Raw genomic sequence first — 14,006 nt, 5'->3', positions numbered from 1 at the left:
ACACCGATGCTTATTGTAAATGCCCTGTCTTGGAACAAGCATGGCGATATTTTCGCGTGTTGTTAAATTGGCGGTCCTACTGTGATTAGCGAATTTGCAAAAATTAAACCCTCGCAAAAATAACAGCTTATACAGTAAATATTTCTTAAAGACTTGTCTATTGAGACCAGTTTGTAGAATGATGTTCACCATTGTACATATGGTAGTAAATCAACAAGTACTAAGAACGATGTAACAGATACAAAATGTACTAAGGATGTTTAGGTTTCTTTTTAATGAAAACTTTATTTTCATTTTCACCAACCACGACACAAAAATTGGTTTTGCTTTGCACTAGTTTGATATGAATCACGTTTCACAATTAGTGTTTTACGAGAACAGAAAGGATGAGAATCGAAGAGAATCAAAAGTGAAAAGGGCAAGTAAGAAAGTGTGTATGTATACACTATTTTCCGTATCGAATGTGAAACCGAGCAGAATAACAGAATGGAAATAGACTGACACAGATTTCAATAAATAAAGAGTTTTATGCACGCATTCCTCCTCCATACAAACACTTCTCCACCTAATATAGCACATTTTTGCATCAAGATTCAATTTGAAAGTAAAATATAATTTCTGAATAAAAAAAGAGAGGAGGTTATGCATAATGTCATCTTTAAACATGAGCACTGAATCCACTGATATTGCCCTATCAATCACTACTCAACTAGTGCAACACAAACGATAATGAGGTGTCCTAGTGTAAAATAGAGGAAAATTTGGCCAATTCAGCATAGAAATTGAGAGTGAACATTATACTCTTGGATCACACAGTACCATTTTACAGCTGACAGTTCACATATTGGTATTGTATCATTCATCACTCTGAAGGTCCCTATGTGAAATCAAACAGATACTCGTGGACAACATAACAAAATGTGATGTCATTTCAAAGTCAATGGCTTTTGACTTCAAAATGTGTCACAACAACACCAAAAAAAACGATGATGATAGAATTCACAGATGAAATCTGCAATGATGCGACGATACGATTTGCTTTTTAAAAGAGTACTTCGGTGTCAACAATGTTCGGGCGTTCTTCAAGAGCGGGACGATAACACTGGTCTCGTATGTCTCTTCTCCTCCTCTCCTGCCGATATCATCTCCTGCGAACAGGCGCCCGATCTGGTGAATGGTCCCACATGCCACATGCAGAAACTTGGTGTGAGGTTTTCTTGCACAAGATATACAGACGAGAAGTTCAAACCCCCACGGGTTTCCCCCAAAGTCTCAGTTCTTATCTACAAATGCACTGATATCAAGGTTCCTCTCAGAGCTCATCGTGGGAATCCAACTGTGGAAAAAAAAAGGCAAAATAATTGACAAATGTTATATTTTCTTTTCACGTTCAATCATTGTCTGTAATTAGATGTCGGTCTGTTCATTAGTTCGGCATTGTGTGCATAATGTTACAATTTAGAGTTATCAAAAAGAGCTGAGGTCATGGTTTACAAATTTTTCAACTCTGACAGAGATTGTACTGTGCTCTGAAGGTCTTGAGAAGCTGAGAGCTTGACCTTTTCCCCAATTAAAAAAGAAATAAAAATTGTGATCTGACGTAACTGAATTATCATTTCTTGATTATACACGTACATCCCTTTCCTTCAAAAGTGAATTGCTCTAGGGTCAGAAAAGTGTGCTTTTTTAAACAATATCTGTTGACATTTTATTTTTTAAATTCTTGTGACATGAAAACATGGTAGTGACCCGAGCTTCCCCTTGAAATTGGTGCAAAATTTAGTACTTAACATCATGCGTAAATGTGCAAATTCATCATAGATGTGCCATCTTGAAAATTATGTATTGCATTACGATCCTTCCTATAATGAATGGTAAATATGAAGAAAAAAAAATTGTTTTGAACAAAATACATTTTTAATTATGATAGATAGGCAGTTCACTAAACAATGTCACACTGAAAGCACTCTGTATTTCACTTTCTAGTTTATGTTATTGAAGACTTTCGTCTAGTGGAGACAGGGCACTTAAACGGAGCGATGGTTTAAAGTCCTGCTTTGAACATGCTATCTTGCCAGACTTGAACGTTTTCACAAATGTCGTCAACTCAACATTTGACCTCTGTACTCACATCATCTGTTTCAGGTGCATCATCCTCAATTATGTCATCATCGTCATCGCTCACTTCTTCCTCTTCCTCCTCCTCCTCTTCATCTGCATCACTTGCTTCCTCATCTTCATATTCCGGTTCCTCTTCAACCTGTATAGGGGACCAAAAAAACAAAAAAAAATGTTAGCACCCAGTTAACCCCATCGCTATACAAAGATTCCAAGACCAAATTGAACAGCAACTGCATAAACACACCTTCCGAACCCAAGTGAGAAATTTTGGGATACTTTGCTTTTTTTTTTTTCCTCAAATGTATAGTGAATTATATTGTTCATATATAATATACAATGAAGCACTTGGTAACCACATCACCATCAGTGTGATTTGCGGATTAGAAAGCTGCAACAAAACTAATACAGGACAGATAAACATAAATGCAAGTAATAGTAAAGTCTGCAGACAGCAGTCCATGTGCGTACAACATAGCAAACATCTTGATCTAACCTATAGCTACAGCTGCCTAGGAAAAAGGGCAACAACTGCAGAATAGTCAGTCATCTCCAGACATAACACAACAACAAAAATAAAAGCAGCATACAAATGCAAGATGAACACTTTGGTAAAAAATAAGACCGCACTAGTCAGCAACTCTCAAATTGGACTCTTTGATATTGAAACTGACTGACCTTTTCATTGGGGTCAAGGTTCATGCTCATCTTCAGCATCCGCTCGATTCTGCCGGCAAAGGCCGCGGAGTCGGGCAGGACGAAGCCGGACCGGAGGACGGCCGTCTCGTACATGACCACGGCGAGGTCCTTGGCTGTGTCGTCTTCGCTGTCGGCCTCCACCTTGGTGAGGAGAGTCTTGATGAGGGGATGCCTTGGGTTCACCTCTAGGGTCTTCTTCTGGGAGGCGTAGTAGCTGTAGGGGTGTGTCAGGGAGGAAAAGGAGAACAGCATCCTCTAGTTTAATCCGGAACAACTTTACGCCCTTCATGGGACCACAGACTTGAAACTTTGACAATTTTAACATGATTGCTTTTACCTCAAGTAAAGAATAGGGTCAGTTGCAAATGCTTAAAGGTAATATCTAACAATATATCCAGTTTTAAAAATCTGACTTGCATGTTCCTACATAGCTACATCATTTTAAAACTATATTTGGAAATCTGTGTGAGACATACCCTTTACATTTTCATTGCACAGGCACCATAATATCTTGCTTTATTAAGAATTTCTTTTTCTTCTGCAGTCCTGAAAGACATACTCAAGACCCAACAATCATATTTCACTTATACTATACAATCACCACAATTTGATTCACACTTCCTGCATGTTATGATCATTTTGCACAATTTTACTCGCAAAAAACATATAAACTAAACTGGACCTGCAGGGCCATGTCACTCATGCTTACATAGTGTAATACAATCTGTGCATGGGAGGTGGCGTGCAAGCTACCCATAAACTGTTTCTTGCACAAGAGCTATGGTTGAAAACGAAAACCCAAGTGACCATCAAACAAGGGTACAGGCATTGAAGAAGAGGACAGACTCACTTGGTGTTGGGGTTGTTTGCCTGGGCATAGGCCTGAGCCTTCATGATGCGCTCCATGTTACCGGACCAGCCGTACTGACTTGCAACCAGGGCACAGGGAGAGTCACTCAGACGGTTGGAGATCTTAGCATCCTTGATCTAATGATAGAGAGGGTTGAGAGAGAAAGAAAATATAAAACATTCATATAACACCTTTATCCAAAACTCTCTGGTTAGCATCACTACTACTTTGGATTTTCTATGGACTGGTTGTGCTGTTCTGATACTGAAACTACGTTGGGATGCTGTGAATCAAGAATAAAGTTTGAATTGGTTTGCTATTGCTTATTCTCATTCCTGATTACGTTCTTGGCTTGAAACTTTGGTAAGTGTCTTTCACACATAACTTTTTTTCACAAAGCAAGCTCCCTTTTATGATGTCATCACAATCTTGTGAGAGGTTGCACTGTGCATCTATTAAAATCAATGAACTTGTCCTGTGAGTTGTCAATTTGAATACAACCAGCTCACCTCTTCCTTGAGGGCGGTCTCCTTCAGCCACTTGAGGAGGGGCTCATACTTAGCCTCCATCTCCTCCATGCGCTCCTTGGCGGCTTCCGAATCCTCCCCACCTATCGTTAGCCCCTCCTTGGCCACGTTCTGGAACTTCTTGCCTTCAAACTCGGGCAGGGACTGGATGCAATACTCGTCGACGGGCTCCGTCAGGTACAGGACCTCATAACCCTTCTTCAGCAGTCGCTCAACGAAGGGGGATGATTCAACCTAATGGGGGGGGGGGGGGGCATTTAGAGCTTTGTTACAGGGAGCATTTCCATTTCAGTTAAAGTAATCCTTTAAATATCTAAAGTTTGGATAAAATATTTAAAAGCTCATGTGAAAAAGGAAAAACCATCACACATGGTGATCCTTAGTGCACTAAAACTTTTATGATGAAAATGATTCAGAAGCAGTGTGGAGTTTGATTCATATGTTTTCCTTGATACTTAGTAAGTGAATTTTGTCCCTGCTAGTCCCTATCTATAGTCCAAGCTTTCATTGAAATGACTTCATATGTTTATATGGCACCCTTTTCACAAGCCATGATTTCTGGCAAAGTGGCATGAAAATTTAAGGTCTTCCAATACTGGTGCAAAGCCACAGCTCTTTCACACACAGCATTCACAACATTCTTTTGAACCAGCCAAACTGTTTTCAGAAAAGGAGTTACTTTTTAAAGTACCTCAACATGACAGGCACAAAATGCATGTAGTTAATAGCAAATATATCTATTCCACACTATAAACAAGGACAGTGAGTGGTACTCTACATGATATACATTATATAACGATAAGCATATAGAATGCAATCAATTTTATTTTGCTGTTGGTATAGATACTAAATCAACATCATGCTTTCTTCCAAGTAAACTTTCAGAACTACTTGCTCCTTATCCTATCAGAACTACTTGCTCCTTATCCTATCAGAACTACTTGCTCCTTATCCTATTTGATACTACTCTTAGTAACTTCCCATCCCAACGGTGGGTCAGTCACTCTGCCTATCCATCCATCCATCCATCCATCCATCTGACCATCGGTCATCCCCTCACCTCTTTCCGTCCGTTGCCTGCCATGAAGTAGATGGTCTCCTGCTTCTCCTTCATGCGCTCCACATACTCCTGGAGACTGGTCAGCTCCGTGTCCGAGTTGGAGGAGTAGAAACGGACCAGCTTGGCCAGGCGGGACCGGTTGCTGTGGTCCTCGATGATGCCCAGCTTGATGTTGACGCCGTACTCCTTGTAGAAGTTCTCCAGGTAGTCCTCAGCGTCCAGCTTCTTAAGCATGTCCAGGGTCTGGTGGGGTGGACATGACCATGACAGGAATTAGTTCCATTCAACTTTCATTCAAAAGTCACGAAAAACTTTGTGGCAGGCAACGTATGTATCACCACGAGGATATGATTGTGAACAATTCAAAGATCAACGTCACTCACAAGTTAGGTGGGAAGAAAGTTGCATTCTTGTTTGTGCTGCATTTAGATTTGACTGTGTTACCAGACAAGCACTGCATATGTATAGTTCAATTGTATCACAAAACATCCTATCATATAGAAATGTTGCAATAAAGCCACGAACATAAGGAGATATCACAAATTTTCTCAATAAACCATACCTGAAGATGGTTTATTCTAGAAACGATTTCAATGAAACTACTGTTCACATTTTATATATTTAACAATATTGGCTTGACAAGACAGGCATGCAAGAACAGAAATAGACAGATATTCGAACACATTACTGTTGACGTCACATATTTCACTATTTGGGTCTTGTACGACAATTTTGCAAGTGGTTAAATATGTGGTCCATTTCAGGAGAAAATCTTCCTGCCAAGGAGACAATATACTCTGCATTTGTGTTGCGGGGGGCTAATTTAGCTGATATCAGTGAACTCGCAAAAATTGCAAAGAAATAAAAAGATCATGAAATACACTACATATAAAATATTTCACAAAAAATATATCAACATATGTCAACATATTTCACAAAAATTGCAAAGAAATAAAAAGATCATGAAATACCCTACATATAAAATATTTCACATGATTTCATGAAAGACACACATGCTGGCTTACCTTCCTGACCAGTTTCTTCTTGATAACCTTGAGGAGTTTGTGCTGCTGCAGCGTCTCCCTGGAGACGTTCAGCGGCAGATCGTCGGAATCGACCACGCCCTTGATGAAGCTCAGGTACTTGGGCATCATGTCCTCAAAGTCGTGCGTGATGAACACTCTGCGAACGTACAGCTGTGGAGACAGATTTTTTGTTTCGGGGACGAATGGAATAAATCAAGGTCAATTCAGATATCGCAGTTTGAATCATTTGCTATGAGAAGATTGAAATGATCAGTAATTAAGTTACTGTAGTTATCAGCATCTGATAAAGAAAATAATGAAAGTAATACTGTGTATATCTTTGATTAATTCCAACCTGGAGGAAAAGTCCATTTTGTGCCATGCTTACAAGCATCTACGAGGAAACAGAGAACTTAAAAAAACAAATGGAACAATCCTACAATATACACTGAGCAACATCTTCAACCCAAGGGCTATGACATAACTTTTTACAGCAAATTCACAATGTCTGATTTGGGCTCACAACTTTGACACCAAAACATTTCTGTTGCATTGCTGGCATCCTGCCATTCTACGCATGAAAAGCATTCATGTTTCAAAACCGAGGTCAGTCAAATATCCCTTCCACCTTATTACTACTGACCTTGATGTTGTCAAACTTCTTGCCGTAGTCCTGGAACATCTGGCTGGGGGCCTTCTTGGGGATGAAGAGGATGGACCGGAAGGTGACCTCGCCCTCCGCTGTGAAGTGTGTCTTGGCCAGAGGGGCGTCGGACTCCTTGGTGAAGGACTTGTAGAAGTCCTCATACTCCTCGTCTGTGATGTCCTTAGGGCTGGACAGGGGTCAAAGCAATACAAAGAGAAATGAGTGACCGGCATCACTTGTAGTCTTCTTTCCAAGTGTATAAGATTTGTAACACAATCAGAGAATAATATTGCACAAATTCGTTGTTCACTGCATGGTGAGACTACAGTTTGATTTGATTGGCATTGAACAAGAGCATTCAAATATCCTTCTACAGTGTGTAGATATTTATGAATTTCAGGCAAAGGGGATAAAATCTGGCTCATACAGAATGAACCAATCAAATACTATCTGTGGAACTAAAACCTTTGTAGGCTCTACCATATGAAATTCATGCTGCACACTCAAAGTGAACATTAATGCCACAAAACCTTGCAAATTATGGGACAAAGATATGTAACTGCAATGTTGTCTGAATGAAGTTGCATTCTGAGTCAAGCAACATCACATACCACATGTAGGGACATTTTGACACTGACATAAAATGACATATAATAGTCAAATTAAACACAAACCAGAAATAATACATCAAAGCAGAGGTGAATGAACAAATGAAGAGTGAAACTATTAGAGACCCATGTGCCTTATCATCAAACTTTCAGAACCTACCTCCTGGTCCAGATTGGCTTGTTCTCGTTCATCAACCTCCAGTCCCACGTTGTCTTCTCAACCTTCTTTGTCTTGGGCTTGTCCTCGCCCTCTGAATCCTCGTCCTCAACCTCAACATCTGAGACAAAACATACACACAGTTTGCATGACTGTGGTGCACTCGAGGGAGAGTTCGTATCTTTTTAAAACTGTCATCATTTTAATCAGCTGTTATCATTCATTCATAAAATGGCATATATTTGAGACTGATGGTCACAACTTGTAATTCACCACAATCTCTTTACTAGAAACACAACAAATTCACATACTTGAAAACTTTACAACCATACAATCAAGTCTCACTGTTATACTTCAATTGCAAAAACTACTACCACAAATAACGACTACTGGTTAGTTGTACCACTAACAATTTGGTTTTGACCCAAACATCATGATATAACATCTTTTTGTTAATAATTGTTTAATAACATATGGGGATCTCACACATACTTTAGTTTTACTGCAACTTTTTGTGAGCTTTTCTGTCCAGCCACTGCCATGTAGTCCTATACCGAGGATGAATAATGCTGGTGAAAATTTTCATCGTCTGAGGGAAAGGGAATCTGCTGAAGAGAAGTCTTCTTTACACTGGTCTCTAGCTATCATCCAACTTACCCTCATCCTCTGTTTCTGTCTCCTCTGCAGCTTTTTCTGCCTCTTCCTCCTCGTCTTCCTCAATGGGTTCCTCAACAGTCTCCGTCTAACAGAAGCAATCAAACGTTCATCTGGTATTTAGTGAGCAATTCAAAATTTGCCATTCAAGTAGGCAAATTGGGAAATTTAATGTAATCTGCCCTACTGGCTGATTCTCAAAGCATGTCATAAAGACAAGAGCTCCTTTCCAGTTGAGACTCAGTGATTTGCAGGACAATGCTCTCCTTGAAGGAGAATGCTTGAACATAAAAGTTTCATTGATGTCTTCTTTAAAACACACCTGCCGGTCATTTTATTTCCTCAGATGGCTTTCACAAATGTTTATGTAATCTCATTACACCTCATGTAACACACAGCATGTTTTATGAAATATTCAAACAAGCACATAACATGAACATCTTTGCTATCTTGACAACTATAAAATGTGGCAAATCATTTCAAAAGGTCAAATCACATATAGTCAAAAGAATCAAATTATGACAGGGTACAATATGGCTAATTAGGGCCACAGAGTGGTCATAGGGCTGAAGTTTAATTGATCCCAAGTGGATGCCATTTCATGTATGCATATGATGCAAATTGTCTTGGCCAGAGGTCTTGTCAAGGTTACTTCAATGCTTCTACCTCTTTTACAGACATCTAATGACAAATTCATGAAACACTGTTGTCATTTGTTACTTGAAGATATGTAAAATGGACAAACTGTTTTGCCTTATGACAGGTAAGATTCTTGCATTTACCTTACTGGCCCAGAGGTAGATAGGGAAGTTGATGAACTGACTGTACTTCTTGACGAGCTTCTCAATGGTGTCAGCTTCCAGGAAGTCGTAGGCCTCTTCCTTTAGGAGCAGGCTAAAGTGAAATAGTGATGAAATATAATGTAGCATTATGTACCATATGATTAAATTAATCTTTTACGGTTGTTATGATGAAATGCTCTGAACTGTCCAGGACTGGGAAAGATGTTGCACATGGTAAGACACAAGAACATTGTGTGTTTAGAATCATGTGGACTATTTCTCTAGCAATGACTTCAGTATAGGTAAATATCCATTTATGAATTGAAAAAATTGTGAGACTCAAACCTCTACGAGTTCCTGTATATATCTCTGTCAAGTTTCAAAGGGCTGCACGTTACACTACAAATGGGATTTTGAGTGAAATCATTACAATAGTAAAGAATTATAATCACAAACTCGTACTCCATCCCATTCCATGGGACATACATCCTTTTACATCTCATATAACAAAGAATCATTACACCACAGGCACTTTTGCTCACCTGATGGTTGTGCCACGCTTGAGGGTGTCTCCGCGGGGGTCCTTGTTGACTGTGAATTCTCCAGAGTCCGACTCCCAGATGTGCTGCTCGTCGGCGTTATGCTTTGAGGTGACAATGACGCGCTCGGCCACCAAGAAAGACGAGTAGAAGCCGACTCCAAATTGTCCAATCAGGTCGGTGGCTTCTGTTGAGTCCATTTCCTGTATGACATTAAAAAAAGAAAAGAAAAGAAAAGACATGACAACTTGAGAGAGGCTGAGAGCACACCACTTGACTTGTGAGATACTTCCTTGTTTTGGTATCCTATTCAATACTCAGAACTGACACTAGTTTTCTTTTCTTTTCCCTAAAGTGTAAATCCACTCACATTACCTTTGATCAATAGAGTAAAATCAAATGAATACCAGGGACATTGTCTTAGTAATGAGGACATTGAATGAGGCAGTTATGGATGTCAAAGTTCCGCATGTTTTCGGGGAATGGTGAATTGTCGTGCAAGTTACTCACCGATAGCTTCTCGAAGAATTCGCTAGTTCCCGACTTGGCGATTGTTCCCAGGTTATTAATCAGGTCGCTCTTGGTCATTCCAACGCCGGTATCGGTGATGTGCAGCATATGATTATCTTTGTCAGCCTACACAACAACACAAACAGCAATTATAACAACACATCATGAAGGAACAAATATCTAATCGGTGGATCTTTAATCATGGTATCATTAAAAAAACATGCAATTAAGAATGTTCAGTGGTGAATGAAATAAACAGCTCTTATATACAGACTTATCATTTCTCTGAAGAATTGCGAAAAAAAAGACATTATATTGTTGTTCTTTGTATGTCAAATAAAATCATATTACAAATTTCAAAAAGCTGGGCTTTACACCTTATTCATAAACTCTCAATATCCTGTACTGGGACTCACATTAAATGGAACTGTCCACCATCTGATTCAAACATTTTTTTTCTTTTTGTTAATTCTATTATTTTGTTTAAGCAGGGCCATCAAAAGTTTTCAGGCATTGGACTATCACTTCTTACATCATCTGCCTAGTGTAATGACCACATCCCCCTCACCTTTATCTTGATGGAGAGTTCTTCCGTGGCATCCAGGGCCGCCTTGTCAGTCAGGGATGTCAACCTGATCTTGTCCAGAGCGTCGGAGGCATTCGAGATCAACTCACGGAGGAAAATCTAAGGGGACACACAGGAAAAGACGATGAGATATTACAGAGTGTGCTGCCTCTACTGGCAATCTGGTAGGCTTTCTTAAAACATCCCTCTGAAAAAAAAACTGTGCGACAGCCATCTGAAATCACTCACACACAATTTGCAATCACAGAAATAAACGACACACTAGAGCCATAAACAGCAAGTCATCTATTCTGACGGCAATAAACTTCAATACTGCTCTACATTTTGACCGCCAGTTCTTGCTTGTGAGGGCTAATGTTCTCGAGAATCAGGAACAGAGCTTATACAGCGGTTGAAAGCCTAGTTGCATTAACTGTGTTTCTGTATTTAACACGATGCTCAAAATGAAAAAAAAATGTAAGTGGCAACCCCACACCATACATACCTCCTTATTCCTGTAAAGTGAGTTGATGATGAGCTTCATCATCCGATTGACCTCCGCCTGGAAAATGTGCTTTTCTGCCGACTCACGCAATTCTTTCATTTGGGCGACGTTTAACCCATCAAGTTTGATGGCTTCCTCTTCCCTGGGAAAACACACAAAGGGAGAAGCATATTGAGTTATAAATCAGAGTACACATGGACAAGACTGATACAAGTGTATGCCATTTTGTTGTTTGCTTTGGCAATTTTGATAAGTCCAAAGCAGACGAGTGTCAACAAAATGTAGCTATTGTATCTTTCTATGAAATAAACAAACAAGTATCAGATATTATGCAGGCAAAGTCAAGTATTATCAATGTCTAACATTGTGGCTTTTATGATCAGCCTGTACTTGAATCTCTTGTGAAGAATCATGCCGTTCACTTGAGACATTGAAGGTTTCCTGAGAATATTGCCCCCAAAAACTAGAAAATTACTGATAATTATCAGTTTTCAACAAGAATTATTTTCATTACTCATCCTACAATAATAATCAAGTGGTTATTTTTTTGCTTCCATACTACGACACATTTTCACATGCTGATTTAAACATGAGACACTTTTATGGTAACATCATCACTCAACACACAAGAGGAGACAATCACCTTTCCACCACTTCATCGTCTGTCCTTGATCCATCTCGACTCTTCCCAATGTCTGCATCCACCGTGGCGTCCGCATCCTCTTCCTCATCAGCTGCTGATGCGCATGCTGCAGAAAGTTAGAAGTAGTTAGAAATTAAGCCTGGCCTACTACTCCTGGGTACCATTTTATGAAAGTTTTACTGACAATTTCAGTAAAATCTGTGGTTTTCATCGGCTGTGAAGCTCTGGTCACAGACGCAACTCTGACTGCTAGTTACTATGGTAATCAGTGGTAATTGTCAGAGAATAACAACTTGTCCAAGCTGACAAATTCATGAAACGGTATCCTGATCTCGTTACCAGACACCCACTGACTTGCACGGAGTTCAAACATGGAAGAACACATGGCACTGTCACTCATTGCAATGCCAGCAGCAATGTTTTCCTTAATCATGTAATCAGTCAAAGATGCATTGACATTGATTGTAGCTGCAAGAGGACATTAACCTAAGCTGTGTGGCATTGCATGATATAATCAGCAGGTGCCTTCTACACTTTGCATAACTACACGCAGCCGCTGTCGCTTCGCGACAGCAGCTGCACGTCTACTCCTTCACAGACGTTGTTTTTTTCCGTCCAAAGCGACGGTCGTTTACAACGTTTAAACACTAGACTAGTACATGTCAGACTGCTGTGCTTTGCACAGCGGTCTGGTCAGGCTACACTTTGTTACTTTGCATTGTGTCATGAATCAATTCAATTTTCTTTAAATTTTACCTTGTTTATATCGAATTCACATTGATGCATTTAAGCTAGCCTTTAGTTTTAAACGAATTTCTCTCACGGAAGATACGAGTCCAGTTCAGATTCGATTGCCGGCGTGGTGGCGAACCACGAACCGGCTTCACTTATTTTTACACCTGTGTGGCTGTGCACTGTGTGACGACACAAATTTTCTGTATACCGGTATGAGGTAATATTCCTTCTACTGCTTGATATTACATTCACTACACATAATGTGTCACAGATGAATTAATGAGCAACGCATTCTTATTCCATGTGTTACTGAAAACAGGCTCAGATCAGGTAAACCCGTGCTATCATTATCAAGTCAAACCCAATTCTCAGAGAACACCACACAGATAGCAAGAGATGGGACTGACAAAAATATACGTAGTAGAGACTCATATTCCGTAGGGGGCCTACATTAGGAACAAATAGCTAAATTATCACACTAACCTGTCATAAGCAGCACGCCAACTACAGCTAGGAACCAGAATTTCTTCATCATTTTGCACAATTTCTGACCGAGTCAGGCAGTCCGCTGGACAACTGAGGTTACGTCGGCCTCTTTCAGCTTCTTTATGGGGTGTACAGTTACTACACAGCTGAGCCCTGTCAACCTCACCAAGCGCTTACGTGTGTTTTCGTCTAAATCAGACATTACACACGTGTATCATGACCAATCCCTGCACACCACGCCAAGGGTTAGAGCACACACCGGCCAATCACGTTAGCCCAACTCAGCTGACGAGCCCTATGCGTGGACCAATGTGATTGGCGCTGAGTTGATGATGAAGTGGAAGGGGGCGTGGTACGTGGTACCACATGGAGCTGAAGGGGGCATTTAATTTTGGTTGCAGCCCAAATGATATACTGGTGTGTGCTACACACTGACGATCAGTTTTTGTTGTTTTCTCATCATCATCGACTTTCCTTGAAGAGGGGATGTTCATGGAAAGGGGTGTACTGACAGGTAGATAGCCAATTTTAGGTTCTCTGTTTATTCTGATTGTCAAAATATTCTTAAATGATCTTGTAAATATTTCTGGTGGACATTACTATGTGAAATAATAATTCTATGTGACAATAAATGAGATCAAAGATGAAACAAAAAAGGAACAAAACAACACAGCAACATAAAGAAATCAACTTGCATAATATGCCTGAACATTAGATATAATTATACTTAGTATACATCTCCATGGTCTGAACCAGCAGAGGACAATCCAATACCCCGGGCCCCGTTTCATAAAAACTTGTTATCAGTGACAAGTTGTTATAGTTGTGACAAGCTACTGAAATCCTTGCATCTGATTGGCTGAGAGCAAATTTGTCATAGAAATGTGGCAGTTGTCA

The 14,006-nt window shown here is 39.9% G+C and overlaps 1 protein-coding gene across 1 annotated transcript; it reads right to left on the bottom strand.

Annotated features, from left to right (window-relative positions):
* Positions 1-265: 265 nt before the first annotated feature.
* Positions 266-13,287, bottom strand: LOC140246152 (endoplasmin-like). The gene is made up of 17 exons (XM_072325592.1): positions 13,107-13,287; positions 11,889-11,994; positions 11,246-11,387; positions 10,744-10,860; positions 10,176-10,301; positions 9,669-9,868; positions 9,127-9,238; positions 8,348-8,432; positions 7,694-7,811; positions 6,923-7,112; positions 6,280-6,450; positions 5,255-5,497; positions 4,177-4,428; positions 3,668-3,804; positions 2,797-3,031; positions 2,132-2,260; positions 266-1,336 (listed from the first exon to the last, which is right to left on the bottom strand). Exons 1-17 carry the CDS (start codon positions 13,156-13,158, stop codon positions 1,313-1,315), a joined length of 2,439 nt encoding a protein of 812 aa, XP_072181693.1. The 5' UTR covers positions 13,159-13,287; the 3' UTR covers positions 266-1,312.
* Positions 13,288-14,006: the final 719 nt, after the last annotated feature.

This window comes from Diadema setosum, chromosome 2 (assembly GCF_964275005.1).
Source record: "Diadema setosum chromosome 2, eeDiaSeto1, whole genome shotgun sequence".
NCBI classification, from domain to species: domain Eukaryota; kingdom Metazoa; phylum Echinodermata; class Echinoidea; order Diadematoida; family Diadematidae; genus Diadema; species Diadema setosum.
This window is presented reverse-complemented; position numbering and strand designations above follow the sequence as displayed.

What these genes read in the sequence shown, in the direction of transcription:
- LOC140246152 (XM_072325592.1), bottom strand. Translation starts at nt 13,158, where the DNA reads ATGATGAAGAAATTCTGGTTCCTAGCTGTAGTTGGCGTGCTGCTTATG. An exon ending in AGAAGAAACTGGTCAGGAAG is followed by an intron (nt 5,498 to 6,279) that starts GTAAGCCAGCAT and finishes CCACCCCACCAG; the next exon opens with ACCCTGGACATGCTTAAGAA. An exon ending in AGACCGCCCTCAAGGAAGAG is followed by an intron (nt 3,805 to 4,176) that starts GTGAGCTGGTTG and finishes CTCTATCATTAG; the next exon opens with ATCAAGGATGCTAAGATCTC.